At 38.2% G+C, this 17082-nt stretch overlaps 1 protein-coding gene across 32 annotated transcripts in view; it reads left to right on the top strand.

Annotated features, from left to right (window-relative positions):
- TTN (titin) overlaps window positions 1-17082 on the top strand; it is a 245384-nt gene that overhangs the window by 168880 nt on the left and 59422 nt on the right. For all 32 annotated transcript variants that reach the window (XM_075430105.1, XM_075430099.1, XM_075430122.1 and 29 more), the window contains 30 exons: window positions 385-684; window positions 773-1069; window positions 1169-1453; window positions 1545-1838; window positions 2235-2534; window positions 2640-2948; window positions 3040-3230; window positions 3714-4143; window positions 4640-4948; window positions 5355-5503; window positions 5595-5627; window positions 5727-5856; window positions 5957-6256; window positions 6344-6661; window positions 6752-7048; window positions 7153-7452; window positions 8132-8446; window positions 8543-8691; window positions 9567-9717; window positions 9808-10089; window positions 10180-10482; window positions 10571-10873; window positions 10992-11273; window positions 11558-11857; window positions 11944-12246; window positions 12353-12661; window positions 12745-13026; window positions 13257-13556; window positions 13704-13997; window positions 14086-17052. In XM_075430105.1, coding sequence (XP_075286220.1) covers window positions 385-684; window positions 773-1069; window positions 1169-1453; window positions 1545-1838; window positions 2235-2534; window positions 2640-2948; window positions 3040-3230; window positions 3714-4143; window positions 4640-4948; window positions 5355-5503; window positions 5595-5627; window positions 5727-5856; window positions 5957-6256; window positions 6344-6661; window positions 6752-7048; window positions 7153-7452; window positions 8132-8446; window positions 8543-8691; window positions 9567-9717; window positions 9808-10089; window positions 10180-10482; window positions 10571-10873; window positions 10992-11273; window positions 11558-11857; window positions 11944-12246; window positions 12353-12661; window positions 12745-13026; window positions 13257-13556; window positions 13704-13997; window positions 14086-17052 — 10782 coding nt within the window. The remainder of the gene's footprint in view (window positions 1-384; window positions 685-772; window positions 1070-1168; window positions 1454-1544; window positions 1839-2234; window positions 2535-2639; window positions 2949-3039; window positions 3231-3713; window positions 4144-4639; window positions 4949-5354; window positions 5504-5594; window positions 5628-5726; window positions 5857-5956; window positions 6257-6343; window positions 6662-6751; window positions 7049-7152; window positions 7453-8131; window positions 8447-8542; window positions 8692-9566; window positions 9718-9807; window positions 10090-10179; window positions 10483-10570; window positions 10874-10991; window positions 11274-11557; window positions 11858-11943; window positions 12247-12352; window positions 12662-12744; window positions 13027-13256; window positions 13557-13703; window positions 13998-14085; window positions 17053-17082) is intronic.

The following is a 17082-nucleotide window of genomic DNA, read 5'->3' as shown; positions in this document are numbered from 1 at the left end:
TTCCAAGAGGAAACTTGAGAAATGTAATTATTATTTACTGCACGTTTCAAACCATTGAAATAAAGGGAAATATTGAAAACATTCTAATTTCAATAGTAAAGAAGTAAGAATGACAATCACTGTCATAAAGCTTTATACTTAAAACACTTAACATCCGAATAGTGATATTCTCCGTCTTCAATAGACGAATATTCTTACCAAAAGAGAGAACCACTGCAAGTTTGATTACTGATTGTAGTCAGAAATCAAAGTTTCTAAGAAAGAGAATAGAAAAACTATGAATGACTTAAAATTAGTAATTTCTCATATCTTAGTTCTCTCTTAGCTTCGAGTAAACTCTGAAGAAGACAGCAATGACAACAAAACTACAATTCTTTTTTTCAGCTCCACCAGATCCACCTAATAAGCCGGATGTGCAAGATGTTACCAGCAACAGTATGTTGGTTAAATGGAATGAACCAAAAGACAATGGCAGCCCAATCATAGGATATTGGATTGAAAAACGTGAAATTAATAGTACTCATTGGGCTCGGGTCAACAGGAACCTTGTGAATGCTCTGGAGATAAAAGTTGAAGGACTGTTGGAAGGATTAACCTACATCTTTAGAGTATGTGCTGAAAATGCAGCCGGCCCTGGTAAATTTAGCCCACCATCAGATCCAAAAACTGCACAGGACCCAATAAGTAAGTAGCTTAGCAGAAGCTAATAGCAGACGGGTGGCAGAATAGGATTCATAGCCTTTAACTTTGATTTACACTTATTTATTTATAGTGCCACCTGGTCCACCGATTCCAAAGGTCGCTGATACAAGCTCGACTTCTATTGAGATGGAATGGGAGCCTCCTGCATATAATGGTGGTGGAGATATCACTGGTTACCATGTATACAAACAACTGGTAGGAATAAAAGAGTGGTCACGTTGCACAGAGAAACCTGTTAAGGTTCGGCAGTATACTGTTAGAGAAGTCAGAGAAGGTGCAGACTATAAACTCCGTGTTACAGCACTTAATGCAGCTGGTGAAGGACCACCTGGTGAAACTGAACCTGTAACAGTTGCAGAACCTAAAGGTATTGCAACTGTATTATTTTCAATAAATGTCCAGCTGCCTAAAAGGTTTTTTTGAATCTCTCCCTTGAACTAATGAACTGTTTCTCTCTCTTCTGCAGAGCCTCCCACTGTTGAGCTGGATGTTTCTGTCAAAGCAGGCATTCAGATCATGGCTGGGCAAACTATTAAAATTCCTGCTACTGTGACAGGGCGTCCTACTCCCACCATTGCATGGGCTGTGGAGGAGGGTGAATTAGACAAAGATCGAGTTGTTATTGAAAATGTTGGCACAAAATCTGAGTTAACCATTAAGAATGCATTGAGAAAAGACCATGGAAGATATGTAATTACTGCTACCAATAGCAGTGGTTCCAAATCTGCAGGAACTAGAGTAGAAGTATTTGGTAAGAAAAATATTTTCTGAAATCAACTGAGCATTTCTTTTGGTGTCATAATCTCTTGTCTTTATCCTAATTGTTTGATTTTGTTTTTCAGATGTTCCTGGGCCAGTTCTTGACCTAAAGCCAGTGGTCACAAACAGAAAGATGTGTTTGCTGAACTGGTCTGATCCTGAAGATGATGGTGGCAGTGATATCATAGGCTTCATTGTTGAACGCAAGGATGCCAAAATGCATACATGGAGACTAGCTATAGACACAGAGAGATCTAAATGTGATATTACAGGTCTAGTTGAAGGGCAGGAATATAAATTCCGTGTTAGCGCCAAGAACAAGTTTGGTACTGGTCCACCTGTTGAAATAGGACCCATTCTTGCAGTTGATCCGTTAGGTAAGATGACTAATTTTATGGGGTTTTATAAAAAATTTTGAATTATAGATTAATAAACCGGTATTGTTGCATGCATTGCTTTCTACTCAGGAAATGTATTTACTTTTCTACTACCTGTGTAAGGCATCTGCCTTAGACTAATTTCATCAGTCATATCTCTGAATCAGTTCTGTAAAACTACTGTGGTTCTTAACATCTTAACATCTTACTGATGTCCGCCGAGACACTGTTACCTTTTTACCCACACACATGAGAATCTTTATGCTATCCATAACCATACTCAGATATTTTGCATACAAAAGCTAGAGCTTTAGTAAGCCAGAGCTACTCTATTCATATGATTAAAAAATCTTTAATTTTTAGATTTTTTTCATTATTATTTATCTATGTTAATAGGTCCTCCGACAGCACCTGAGAGGTTCATGTACACAGAGAGGACAAAGTCAACCATTACGCTTGATTGGAAGCCTCCACGTAGTGATGGTGGCAGTCCTGTCTTAGGATATATTGTTGAGAAGAGGAGACATGATTCGAAAGACTATGAAAGAGTTAATGCAAGGCTCTGTCCAACAACATCTCTTCTCGTTGAAAAGCTTGATGAACTTCATATGTATGAATTCCGTGTCAAAGCTGTCAATGCTATTGGAGAGAGTGAACCGTCATTGCCCCTCAATGTAGTTATACAAGATGATGAAGGTATACTGCTTTGAAGAAATCCATACAAATACCTCCAGAATACTGCAAGGCAGTTTCTTTGTTTCATCTCCATCTTCACTCTGACATTTTCCTTCTTGTTTTCAGTACCTCCAACTGTTACATTACGCTTGGCTGTGAGAGGAGATACTATCAAAGTGAAGGCAGGAGAACCAGTTAATATTCCTGCTGATGTGACAGGTCTGCCAATGCCAAAGATTGAATGGGACAAGAATGAAGTTTTAATTGACCAAACATCCAGTGCACTTAAGATAAACAAGGAAGAAGTATCTAGAAGTGAGGCAAAAACTGAGCTTATCCTGCCTGCAGCAATGAGGGATGATAAAGGCACTTATACTGTGAGAGCTTCCAATCGTCTCGGCACTGCTTTTCGCAATGTGCATGTTGAAGTGTATGGTAAGGATGTGACATTTTAATAAAATGACAGCTAATAAAATGCTTTCACCTTTGTCTTAATTTAATTCTGTGCACTATTGCTTTCATACAGATCGTCCTTCTCCACCAAGAAATCTTGCTGTTTCCGATATTAAAGCAGAATCATGCTATTTAACATGGGATGCACCTCTTGATAATGGTGGTAGTGAAATTACGCATTACATTATCGAGAAACGTGATGCTAGTAGGAAGAAATCTGAGTGGGAAGAAGTCTCCAAAAGTGCTGTTGAGAGAAGATTTGGGGTAATTTATAAAATATCTTTATTACATACTTTAGTATGCATAAAAAATAACAACAGTACACATCTAATGCAAACTGCTACTTGCACAGATACCTGTGCTTGCTCTCCATTTAGACTGCAGAATTACTGGATGAATGCTGCCCGTCTATGTATGTGTGTTTTCCTCATGTAAGAAAACAAAAGAAATTGTTCTCTTTTGCTACTTGATCTCAGCTGAGTTTAGAAGACATCTTCTTTTCCATTTCCCAGCATTATTTATAGTTTTACCAACTGCAAAAATAGTCACGATGCCATTTTTATTTATGTTTAGTCCTATGCATGTGAAATAAGACTGTCCCTAGGGCATTACATACAGCTGTGTAGTACATAAACATAGGTATGTCAATGAGATTCCAAGATAGAATTTAAAGTGAAAACCACTGCATAACTTCAAATAAGTTTATTCTGAAAGCAGACAAGTATTAATTTAAATCTTATTTTTCAGGTATGGAATCTTGCAACAAATGAAAAATACCAATTTAGAGTCCGGGCTGTAAACAAATATGGAATAAGTGATGAATGTCTCTCAGAAAAAGTTGTTATTAAGGATCCCTATGGCCTTCCTGGACCTCCTGGAAAGCCAAAAATTTTAGATCGCACCAGATCATCAATGCTGGTGACCTGGGAGCCTCCTTTGAACAATGGTGGCAGCCCAATAACCGGTTATTGGTTGGAGAAGAGAGAGGTGGGAGGTGTCTACTGGTCACGTGTTAACAGGGCTCCAGTAACAAAACCATCCGTAAAAGGTCTACAGTACAATGTGCTTCGTTTGGCTGAAGGTGTTGAATACCAGTTTAGAGTTATGGCTGAAAATCTTGCTGGAATTGGCCCCCCCAGTGAACCATCAGATCCTGCCTTAGCAGCAGATCCCATATGTAAGTATATCATTTGTATGACTATTTTTAAAGATTATGTCACACCAGAACCAAAAGGTGCTATTATTATTTAGTTTAGTGCAATTAATCCAATGCTTTGTTTTCATTAAACCAAAAAGAATATATTGACACAAAGGAGTTTCCTAATTTGATGGTTTTCACAGTTTTAAAAATAAATAGCTTTAATTTAGTTTTTTTAACTCTTTTATGAGCCTTAAACTGTGATTATGCCAATGCAAACATTGCCAAAGAAACTTGAGTTCAGAATCAGATTTTTATTTTATTGTTTTTCTTTATTGTTAAACAGTTCAATATTTATGCCTTGTGCTTTAAGTATCCCTTAATATCATATGTAATTAGTATGCATGTTCTAGGATTACTCACTCTACGTATGACATAAGAAAATGAAAATACTTGCATTCTTCTAGAAACTATTCAGAAAAATATAGGCAGACACTAACTCCAATGTAATTTTTACTTGCTCTTGTTTTACAAGTTGTGCCTGGTCCACCATCTTGCCCAGAGGTCAAAGACAAAACAAAATCATCTGTAGCTCTTGCGTGGAAGCCTCCACAAAAGGATGGTGGGAGTCCTATAAAAGGATATATTGTTGAAATGCAAGATGAAGGTAGTACTGACTGGAAGAAGGTGAATGAAGGAGACAAACTCTTTCCTACTTGTGAATGTGTTATTCCCAACTTGAAAGAGCTCAGAAAATACCGATTTAGGGTGAAAGCTGTAAATGCTGCTGGAGAATCAGAACCAAGTCCTGCAACATCAGAAATACCTGTGCAAGATATTCTAGGTAAGTGTTCTGGGAATTAATTTAGGTAGTTATATCCAAATGCCATCTACTGCTGTGAATGTTTAAGCTGGATGGCAAGCAAGCCAAAGTTAAAACAGAACAAACAATTATGCAAAAATGTAACAAAAGATTGACACACAACAAAGTGTCATGATGACCATTGTCAGGGCAGAATCCATTAGAAAACTGATGAGCACTTTCAGTCATACTAAAGAAATAATGTGTATTTTATGAAGAAATGACTACAACAAATTTTTCTACTTGTATACTTCCACGCTTCCTTTTTGAACACCAAAACTTTCTTACACAAACATGCATTCTGCATTTGTGTGGGGCTTTAGCTCAGTGCTGACGGAAATATACTTCCAGTAACTCTTAAAATTTATGTATTAAAATATTTTTGCAGAGGAACCAGAAATCTTCCTTGATATTGGAGCACAGGATTTCCTTTCTTGTCGTGCTGGCACAACAATTAAAATCCCAGCTGTTATCAAGGGTCGTCCAGTTCCAAAAACGTTTTGGGAGTTTGAAGGAAAAGCAAAGACAACAGCAAAGGTTAGTAAAAGAAAAAACTTTTTTCTACATGTGTTTCTAGACATTTAAGCCTATCCTCTTTTATATGCACATTATTTCCCTTTGTTTATAGGAGGGAGGCCATACTGTACCTGAAGAAGCTCAGGTAAAGCAAACAGTTTTTGTAACTTTACTGTTGTTGGAGTTTTCAAACATAAATATTTAAAATTGATCTACAACTTCTCTTTCTTTCTATAATACACAGGTGGAAGCAACTGATACAAGTTCGGTGATTATCATCCCTGAGTGCAACAGAAGCCATTCTGGGCGATACAGTATTACAGCAAAGAACAAAGCAGGACAAAAAACTGTGCATATCAGAGTCAACGTGCTTGGTATGGCTTACACATACTGAAGTATTCAAATACTAGGTTTTAGTCTTACTTTTCTACATACTTATGTAAAATTGTTTCTGTTGTGCTTTTACTTTAACAGATGTCCCAGGTCCACCAAAAGACCTAAAAGTAAGTGATATCACAAGAGGAAGTTGTAAACTTTCATGGAAGATGCCAGACGATGATGGTGGAGATAGAATCAGAGGGTATGTTATAGAGAAAAGAACTATTGATGGGAAGGCCTGGACTAAAGTCAATGCAAATTGTGGAAGTACTTCCTTTGTTGTATCTGATCTCATATCTGGCCAAGAGTATTTCTTCCGGGTACGTGCAGAAAACCGTTTTGGTGTTGGCCCTCCTGCAGAAACCATCCAGCGGACCACAGCCAGGGATCCAATCCGTAAGTGAAATCAAAGTCAAATGAATTCTTTAAAACTAGATAGTACTGTACAGTGGATTTATTCACATTTCTGTTTTGTTTGTGAAGATCCTCCTGATCCACCTATTAAACTAAAGATTGGCCTTGTAACCAAAAACACGGTGAACTTGACATGGAAACCACCAAAGAATGATGGTGGAGCCCCTGTTACACATTATAATGTTGAATGTCTCCGCTGGGATCGTACTGGAGAAGTGAAAGAAACCTGGAAGCAATGCAACAGACGTGATGTGGAGGAAACAAAGTTTACTGTTGAGGATCTTGTAGAAGGTGGAGAATACGAATTCAGAGTGAAAGCCGTAAATATAGCAGGTCCTAGCAGGCCTTCAGCCACTGTTGGCCCACTTGTTGTCAAAGACCAGACATGTAAGTTCTAACTGATATCAGTAAATACAAATTCCATTTTAAAATTATGAAGTATTTTTGTATGTTAATTTTTTCAACGTTACTTTGTAGGCCCACCATCTATTGAACTCAAAGAATTTATGGAAGTTGAAGAAGGAACAGATGTTAGCATTGTGGCCAAGATAAAGGGTGTACCCTTCCCTACACTGACATGGCTAAAAGCTTCTCCAAAGAAACCAGATGACAAAACGCCAGTGCTGTATGATCAACATGTCAACAAGATTGTTGGTGAAGATACTTGCACTTTATTGATTCAACAGTCTCGCAGAAGTGATACAGGCTTATATACTATAACAGCTGTAAATAATCTAGGAACTGCTTCAAAGGAGATGAGACTAAACGTTCTGGGTAGATATCAAGAACCCTTATGCATTGCACAAGCTGATAGCATTCATGTGATACTTTATTTTAATAACATTTGAATTAATTCTTTATAAAAATGTATCTTCTAGGTCGTCCTGGACCTCCAGTGGGACCTATTAAATTTGAATCCATTTTGGCTGATAAAATGACAATATCATGGCTTCCTCCATTAGATGATGGTGGTTCTAAGATTACAAACTATGTAATAGAGAAAAAAGAAGCAAATAGGAGGACATGGGTACCTGTTACTAATGAGCCTAAGGAATGTTTATTCACTGTTCCCAAGTTGATGGAAGGCCATGAATACGTGTTCCGCATTAGGGCACAAAACAAATATGGTGTTGGAGAACCTTTGGACAGTGAACCAGAAACAGCACGAAACCTTTTCAGTAAGTAGCAATTTGCTTTCAAATGATGTCAGTTGTTTTCATAGGCTGGTATGTGTACAGCATCTGTTAAATACCACTAGTACTTTTCTCTCTTCACACAAGTAAATTTTCTAGAATAGCTTGAAGAGTTTTAGCACTAGTAGTTAGTTCTTAAAAGCATTTGTAATACTTTAAAACAATTTTCTCACTCTTTGTTATATATTAAAATACAATCTCAATTTTTTTTAAGACTTAAATATACGAATAAGGGTTTATCTGATAAGATTCACGTCATTCTGTTGTATTTGAGGCATCACTGACCTTATAGATCAGGAAGAATCGATTTCCTACCTTCAGTATTGAAACAGAAATTAGAGTAGCTGTGATGTAGAAGGAATGTTAGATTGGAAAGAGAAAATCATTCTTAAAACATCCAAGGCTAGGGTGGGCACTGAAATGAGGTACTGATCCAGGAAGGTGAGAAAAACTCATTTTTGACATTTGCTATTTGAAGGAAAGATACTGTATTTTTCCCAGAAGTATATGTACTTGAATAGGGATGGGAAGGTGGATGAGGGAAGGAGTCTTGTGCAGATAGGTAACTAACTAATGCAACAGTGACCGTGGGAGTGCATAGCTCTGTTTCATCTTCCATTAACATTTTTGTTTTTACAAGCAAAGTGTGAATTTTTTCCCCCAGCTGTTCCTGGACCATGTGACAAGCCAACAGTTAGCAGTATAACACGTGACTCAATGACTGTAAACTGGGAAGAACCAGAACATGATGGTGGCTCTCCTATTACTGGTTACTGGTTGGAGCGCAAAGAGACTACTGGAAAGAGATGGACCAGGGTTAACCGTGATCCTATCAAACCTATGACACTGGGGGTGTCATACAAAGTTACAGGTCTTATTGAAGGCTCTGAATACCAGTTCCGTGTTTCAGCTATCAATGCAGCTGGTGTTGGTCCACCAAGCATGCCATCTGATCCAGCAATTGCTAGAGATCCTATTGGTAAGTATTTTAGATTCCTATTTTTGAATTTGAAAATATTCAGATAAGAACATAGAATATATTGTTATGCTGTAATGGTACGATGATATTTTTCAGCCCCACCTGGCCCTCCTATTCCAAAAGTTACTGATTGGACAAAGTCTTCTGTAGACTTGGAGTGGACTCCACCACTAAAGGATGGTGGTTCTAGGGTCACTGGCTACATTGTTGAGTATAAAGAGGAAGGAAAGGAAGAATGGGAACGGGTAGGTGGAAAACTATAACAGAATCTGCGTTTCTTCTCTCTATGCGTCTACCGAAAGATATCCCTCCAGAAAATATAAATTTACAGATTTTTACTATGCAAGTTATTTTATAAAAGTTCATATTTTTGCACCACATTTACCTTCATATGTTTAAAATGTCAGACCAAATGTAGAAGTCAGCAATTGCCCCTCCGCAACATCAGTTACCTTTGCAGTTGCCTAAACTTAGGATTTTTTAATTTCTGTTTAAAGATGTGAGAAAATATGTAGGTACTTTGTGATAAAAGAAGAGAAGACAAGACCAAGTTAGAACTGGCACAAAAGTAAGTCTCACTGGTATCAGACTGTGCCAAATAATTTGCCACTACTATGTTCCTACATTTTCCTACTTTTTTTCAGTAATGCATTACTTAAAATGTAACTGGTGCATACCTTGGCTATTTTTTGTATCTTCATAAACATTTGGGTGCAGTTTAAGTAATACCTAAATTTCCTGCACCGTTTCCAGGTAAACAGGTTCAAATTGAGGTTTATAAAGAACAAAGAATTCCATTTTTTGCCACTCTCACTTATATGAGCTTATTTGTCCAATAACACATGTAAATCTTCTGAGACCACAGACTGCTGTAATTGCTGTGACATGTTTGTCTGTTAGAATTATCAAAAAACATGACTCTTCAGAATAGCTTGTATGTCCATGTTCTGTATTTCTTCACACAGATTCTAAAGAATTTTGTATAGCTAGATCCATGTATGCTTAAGATTGTCTTGTGCTTGCAAATCTGAAACAACATCTGATTAAAGACTTGTTTCAAACATCACAAAGAAATTGATGATATCTTGATGTTGGCTGATTTTATAATGCTTTTTTCCAGGTAAAAGATAAAGAAATTAGAGGAACCAAGTTTGTTGTAGCAGGATTAAAAGAAGGATGTTTTTACAAATTTAGAGTTAGAGCAGTGAATGCTGCTGGCATCGGAGAGCCTGGAGAAGTTACAGACATTATTGAAATGAAGGACAGAATTGGTATTTATCATTTACATTTACGTATTTAGTACATTTAAGTCAAAATGAAAAAAAAAAAATTCATTGAATTTTTCTCTTCACGTCCCACAGTGGCTCCTGATATTAATTTGGATGCAAGCGTCAGGGACAGAATTGTTGTTCATGCTGGAGGAGTAATTCGGATCATAGCATATGTCTCAGGAAAACCAGCTCCAACAGTGACTTGGAGCAGGGATGACCAAGCTTTACCAGAAGAGGCCAGAATTGAAGAAACAGCTATTAGTTCTTCTCTGGTTATCAAGAATTGCAAAAGGAGCCATCAGGGTATATACACTCTTCTTGCTAAAAATGCTGGTGGTGAGCGGAAGAAGACTATTATTGTTGATGTGCTAGGTAAATAGGAACTTCAATCCTTGTGAACAAGTAAAATTTCATAACATTCAGCATGTATACTTAAATACTCCATTTCTTCTTTGCTCTCAGATGTGCCAGGCCCAGTTGGAATGCCATTCCTTACTGAGAACCTAACCAATGACTCCTGTAAATTGACGTGGTTTACTCCAGAAGATGATGGTGGTTCTCCTATTACCAATTATATAATTGAAAAACGTGAATCTGACCATAGAGCGTGGACTCCAGTAAGCTACACAGTTACAAGACAGAATGCTACTGTTCAGGGACTCACTGAAGGGAAAGCTTACTTTTTCCGAATTGCAGCTGAGAATATAATTGGCATGGGTCCATTCACAGAGACAACAAAAGAAATTGTCATTAGAGATCCAATAAGTAAGTGTGTTTTCGGGTTTGGATTACTGTCATGTGAGATGGATGTGCAGAAAAATGCATTTACCATATTTTTTTTGTTTATTCGCAGCTGTTCCTGACCGTCCAGAAGACCTGGAAGTAAAAGCAGTTACCAAGAACTCTGTTACATTAACTTGGAACCCTCCAAAATATAATGGAGGCTCTGATATCACCATGTATGTTCTAGAGAGCCGTCTCATTGGAAAAGAGAAGTTCCACAGAGTTACAAAGGAGAAAATGCTTGACAGGAAGTACACTGTAGAAGGCTTGAAAGAGGGCGACACCTATGAGTATCGCGTGAGTGCTTGCAATATTGTGGGGCAAGGCAAGCCATCATTTTGCACAAAACCAATCACATGCAGGGATGAAATAGGTATGTATGTTTTTCATATTTCTTCTGAAAACTGTGATTACGTTTACTGATTCCTTACTTTTTGTTACTAATATTGCTGACATTTATGAGCATTGTGCTTTTTAATAATGTCTTTCAGCTCCTCCGTCACTTGACCTTGACTTTAGAGACAAGCTTATTGTTCGGGTTGGTGAAGCTTTCAGCCTGACTGGACGTTACTCAGGCAAGCCTGCACCAAAGGTTACTTGGCTAAAGGATGACATTGTTGTGAAGGAAGATGACCGCACAAAGATCAAGACAAGTCCTACAACTCTTTGCTTGGGGATATTAAAATCTGTCCGTGAAGACTCAGGCAAATACTGTGTTAGTGTAGAGAACAGCACAGGATCAAGAAAAGGATTCTGTCAAGTTAATGTTGTTGGTAGGTATTACTGAACAACAGTATTTTAATGTATCTACATGCGTTTAGAGAATGTCAACACCGTAGAAAGCGTCAATCACCAAATACCTAGTAAGCATTAAGGAATTAAGTCCAGTGAGTCAAACACCTATTAATGAGGTGTCTTGAGGTCTTGATTCCTTATTAAAACTGTGATGCCAAGTTTCTAATTTCATAATACATTTACTGTATTGACACTGTTTAATTTATGTCATTATGTGAAGTTCATATAAAAGCATGAGTATGCTTTATTTTTTCTTAAACAGATCGCCCATCACCTCCAGTAGGCCCAGTTATATTTGATGAAGTTCATAAAGATCACATGGTAGTTTCCTGGAAGCCTCCGTTAGATGATGGAGGCAGTGAAATTACAAATTACATTATTGAGAAGAAGGATGCACACAGAGACCTGTGGATGCCAGTTACATCTGCCACAGTTAAGACAACATGCAAAATTCCCAAGCTGCTTGAAGGAAAAGAATATCAAATTCGAATTTATGCTGAAAATCTTTACGGCATAAGTGATCCTCTCATCTCTGATGAGATGAAAGCCAAGGACCGTTTCCGTATGTTATTAATTTGTGATCTTACTCTGATACTTTAATCTTTACTCTCTTTGTAGTGCTAATAAACTCTTCTTTTTTTCCCCCAGGTGTTCCTGATGCACCTGAGCAGCCAATCATTAAGGATGTTACCAAAGACTCTGCAGTAGTGGTTTGGAACAAACCGTATGACGGAGGCAAGCCAATAACAAACTATATTGTAGAAAAGAAGGAAACAATGGCTACAAGATGGGTCAGAGTTACCAAAGACCCGATTTTCCCCAGTACTCAGTTCAAAGTACCTGATCTCCTTGAAGGCTGTCAATATGAATTCCGTGTTTCAGCAGAAAATGAAATTGGTGTTGGTGATCCTAGTCCACCATCAAAGCCAATTTTTGCTAGAGATCCAATCGGTAAAGTATTAAATTTCATTTCTCATTAAAATTTTAATGCACTCTTCATTTCAGTTAGAAAATATAGTTTCCTTTTTTTCACATTTCTTGTTTTCTTTTTTGACAGCAAAACCAAGTCCACCTGTTAATCCAGAAGCAGTAGATAAAACTAAAAACTCAGTTGATTTATCTTGGCTACCACCACGCCATGATGGTAATGGCAAGATAATTGGCTACCTTGTTGAGTATCAGAAAGTCGGAGATGAAGAATGGAAAAAGGCCAATCTTACAGCAGATTCTTGTCCTGAAACAAAATACAAAGTCACTGGCCTTAGTGAGGGTTTGACCTATAAGTTCAGGGTCAAGGCAGTCAATGCAGCAGGTGAATCTGAACCAGCCTATGTTCCTGATCCAGTAGAAGTAAAGGACAGACTTGGTGAGTTTAATACGATCAGATGAGTTTACCTAAGAAGAAATTTTTTGGCCTTGTTTTCTAAAGTCATATGATTTTGATTCCAGAACCTCCTGAGCTGATACTTGATGCTAATATGGCCCGAGAACAGCATGTAAAAGCTGGAGATACCCTGAGACTTAGTGCTATTATTAAAGGTGTTCCATTCCCAAAAGTTTCTTGGAAGAAAGAAGATCATGAGGTCTCACCCAAAGCTGATATTGAGGTTACAGGAGTTGGCAGTAAGCTTGAAATTCGTAACACTGTCCATGAAGATGGTGGAATTTACTCTCTAACAGTTCAAAATCCAGCTGGTTCAAAGACTGTTTCAGTAAAAGTTGTTGTCTTAGGTAATACTTTTGATGTTCCTTTTATAGTACATGTTTTTATTCTATAATTAGAGATTAAGAAATAAAGGAATGTCTGGAATATGTCAATAAACCCAATTATAAGAAATACACAGTAGGGAAAGGACCAAAAATTATATGAAATACATTAATTTCTCTTTAAATTTTTAACATTTTGTAAAAAATGCTTTGGTTATCAAATAAATAACAGATTCAATTTTTTTCAATATTAGATAAGCCTGGTCCACCCAGAAATCTGCAAGTCAGTGAAGTTAGAAGTGATTCTTGCTATCTCACTTGGATGGAACCAGAAGATGATGGTGGCTCTGTCATTACCAACTATGTGGTGGAAAGGAAAGATGTAGCTGCTGCGCAGTGGGTAGCCATCTCATCATCCTCCAAGAAACGCAGTCATATGGCTAAATATCTGATCGAAGGCACTCAGTATCTCTTCCGAGTTGCAGCTGAGAATCAATATGGTAGAGGTCCATATGTGGAAACAATCAAGCCTATTAAAGCTATAGACCCACTGCGTAAGTGCTTTTCAGTTATATAATTTGGTTTGTTCACATTGTTCTTGGTAATTTTTGAGACTGTCTTGTTGGTACCAATGTGAACATGACACAATGCTACCGTAGATTGGCCATCCTACCAACCATTTTGGTTTTGTATTTTAAAAGATCCTCCGGGGCCACCAAAGAATCTGCATCATGTAGATGTTGACAAGACTGAAGTTTCCCTTGCTTGGAATCGACCAGATCGTGATGGCGGTGCTGACATAACTGGGTATTTGGTGGAGTATCAAGAAGATGGTGCAGATGAGTGGACAAAGTTTCAGACGGTCCCTATGCTAGACTGTGTTGTTACGGGCCTACAAAAAGGAAAAATATACAAATTCCGTGTGAAAGCTCAGAATATCGTTGGTCTTAGTCTTCCAGATACAACTATACCAATAGAGTGTCAAGAAAAACTAGGTAATTTTTAGTTTTTCATGTTGATTCCTCCTCTCTTTCTTTAAGCATTTCCCCTGAAAAGGTAATTTATATTTTTCTCTAATTTCAGTACCTCCATCTGTGGAACTAGATGTGAAGTTAATTGAAGGTCTTGTTGTTAAAGCTGGCACCACAGTGAGACTTCCTGCAATTATGAGAGGTGTGCCAGTTCCCACTGCAAAATGGGTTACTGATGGCATTGAAATTAAAACAGACGGCAGACACAAGATTGAGACTGACGATTATTCAACTGTACTTACCATCAAAGACTGTATAAGAAAAGATACAGGAGAATACCTACTCACAGTATCTAACGCAGCTGGCAGCAAGACTGTTGCTCTACATCTTACAGTTTTGGATGTTCCTGGCCCACCAACTGGTCCTATTAATATTCTTGAAGTAACACCAGAACATATGGTTATTTCTTGGCGCCCTCCTAAAGATGATGGTGGGAGTCCTATAATAAATTACATTGTTGAAAAGCGTCAATCAAAGAAAGAAACTTGGGGAGTGGTTAGCTCTGGAACAAGTCACACAAAAATTAAGATTCCACGACTGCAGAAAGGCTGTGAATACATTTTCCGTGTTCGGGCAGAAAATAAGATAGGCATTGGTGCACCCCTTGATTCAGAACCAACAGTTGCTAAACATATGTTTGATCCACCATCCCCACCTGGTAAACCAACTGTTTATGACATTACAGAAAATGCTGCAACAGTGTCTTGGACCCTACCAAAATCTGATGGTGGAACTCCAATAACTGGTTATATACTTGAACGTCGAGAAGCATCTGGTAAATGGGTGCGTGTCAATAAGACACCAATACTTGATATGAAATACAGAGTCTCTGGTCTTTTTGAAGGCAACACATATGAATTCAGAGTTTTTGCAGAAAACATGGTGGGCTTAAGCAAACCATCTCCAAGCTCTGATCCAATAAAAGCATCACGTCCTATCACTCCTCCTGGACCACCTATAAATCCAAAATTAAAAGATAAAACCAAAGAAACAGCTGATCTTGTCTGGACAAAGCCCCTCAAAGATGGTGGCAGCCCAATTCTGGGATACATTGTGGAATGTCAGAAAACTGGAACTACGCAGTGGAATAGGATTAATAAGGATGAACTCATTAGACAGTGTGCTTTCAGAGTACCTGGCTTAATAGAAGGAAATGAATATAAATTCCGAATAAAAGCTGTCAACATTGTGGGAGAGGGAGAACCAAGAGAACTGGCAGAAACTGTACTTGCAAAGGATATTCTTTCTCCTCCAGAAGTAAACCTAGATGTGACCTGTCGAGACTTAATTACTGTCCGAGTAGGCCAAACAATCCGTATTACTGGTAAAGTAAAAGGCAGGCCAGATCCTGACATAACATGGTCTAAAGATGGCAAATTACTAGTCCAAGAAAAGTGTGTTGAAATCATCCATGATCTACCTTATGTCGAACTGCAAGTGAAAGAAGCCAAAAGATCTGATCATGGCAAATATATAATAGCAGCTAAGAACAGCTGTGGACATGCTCAAGCTTTTGCTGTTGTTAATGTACTTGACAGACCTGGACCATGTCAGAATCTGAAAATAAGCTATGTCACAAAAGATTCTTGTATGATTGCTTGGGAGAGTCCAGTGGATAATGGTGGCTCCGAAATTACAAATTACATAGTAGAGTACCGTCAACCAAACCAGAGGGGATGGTCAATTGTGTCCTCTGATATCACTAAACGATTAGTAAAAGCAAATCTTATAGAGAACCGTGAATACTTCTTCAGAGTTTGTGCAGAAAACAAAATAGGTCCAGGTCCTTGCATTGAGACCAAGACTCCTATCCTTGCCATCAATCCTATTGACAAGCCTGGAGAGCCAGAAAATCTTCACATTGCAGAGAAAGGAAAGACATTTGTATATCTAAAATGGAGAAGGCCAGATTATGATGGTGGAAGTCCCAATTTAAGTTATCACGTTGAGAGAAAACTGAAAGATTCAGATGAATGGGAAAGGGTTCACAAAGGCAGCATTAAGGAAACACACTACATGGTAGATAAATGTGTTGAAAACAAGATTTACCAATTCCGAGTCCAAACCAAGAATGAGGCAGGTGAGAGTGACTGGGTAAGAACAGCTGAAGTTGTTGTGAAGGAAGACCTCCAGAAACCAGTGCTAGACTTGAAGTTAAGTGGGGTGCTAACTGTGAAAGCAGGTGACACAATTAGAATTGAGGCTGGAGTCAGAGGAAAACCACAGCCTGAAGTTGTATGGACAAAAGACAAAGACGCCACAGATCTAACCAGATCTCCAAGAGTCAGTATTGAAACAACTTCTGACACATCTAAGTTTGTTCTCACAAAATCAAGGCGCAGTGATGGTGGGAAATACGTGATTACTGCAACTAACACAGCTGGTAGTTTCGTAGCATACGCTACTGTTATTGTCTTGGATAAACCAGGTCCTGTAAGAAACTTGAAAGTCACTGACATTTCAAGTGATAGGTGTACTGTTACTTGGGACCCTCCAGAAGATGATGGTGGTTGTGAAATACAGAACTACATCCTGGAAAAATGTGAAAGCAAGCGTATGGTTTGGTCTACATACTCTTCCTCTGTCCTAACAAACTATGCAAATGTGTCACGCCTCATTGAAGGTAACGAATACATATTCAGAGTTCGTGCAGAGAATAAAATGGGCACTGGTCCGCCAACAGAAACACACCCAATTATTGCAAAAACAAAATATGATAGACCTGGACGCCCTGACCCTCCAGATGTCACAAGAGTTAGCAAAGAAGAGATGACTGTAGTTTGGAATCCACCAGAATATGATGGTGGCAAATCAATTACCGGATACATTTTAGAGAAGAAAGAGAAACGATCACTAAGATGGGTTCCTGTTACTAAGACTGCAATCCCAGAGAGGCGCAAGAAGGTTACTAATCTCATCCCTGGTCATGAATATCAGTTCCGTGTCAGTGCCGAAAATGAAGTCGGACTTGGAGAACCCAGCTTGCCATCAAGACCTGTAGTAGCAAAAGACCCAATAGGTATCATACCACTGTATTCTACTGTATTTT

This window comes from Opisthocomus hoazin, chromosome 9 (genome assembly GCF_030867145.1).
Source record: "Opisthocomus hoazin isolate bOpiHoa1 chromosome 9, bOpiHoa1.hap1, whole genome shotgun sequence".
NCBI lineage: Eukaryota > Metazoa > Chordata > Aves > Opisthocomiformes > Opisthocomidae > Opisthocomus > Opisthocomus hoazin.
Note: the sequence above shows the minus strand (reverse complement) of the source record. Positions and strands in the feature narration are given on the sequence as shown.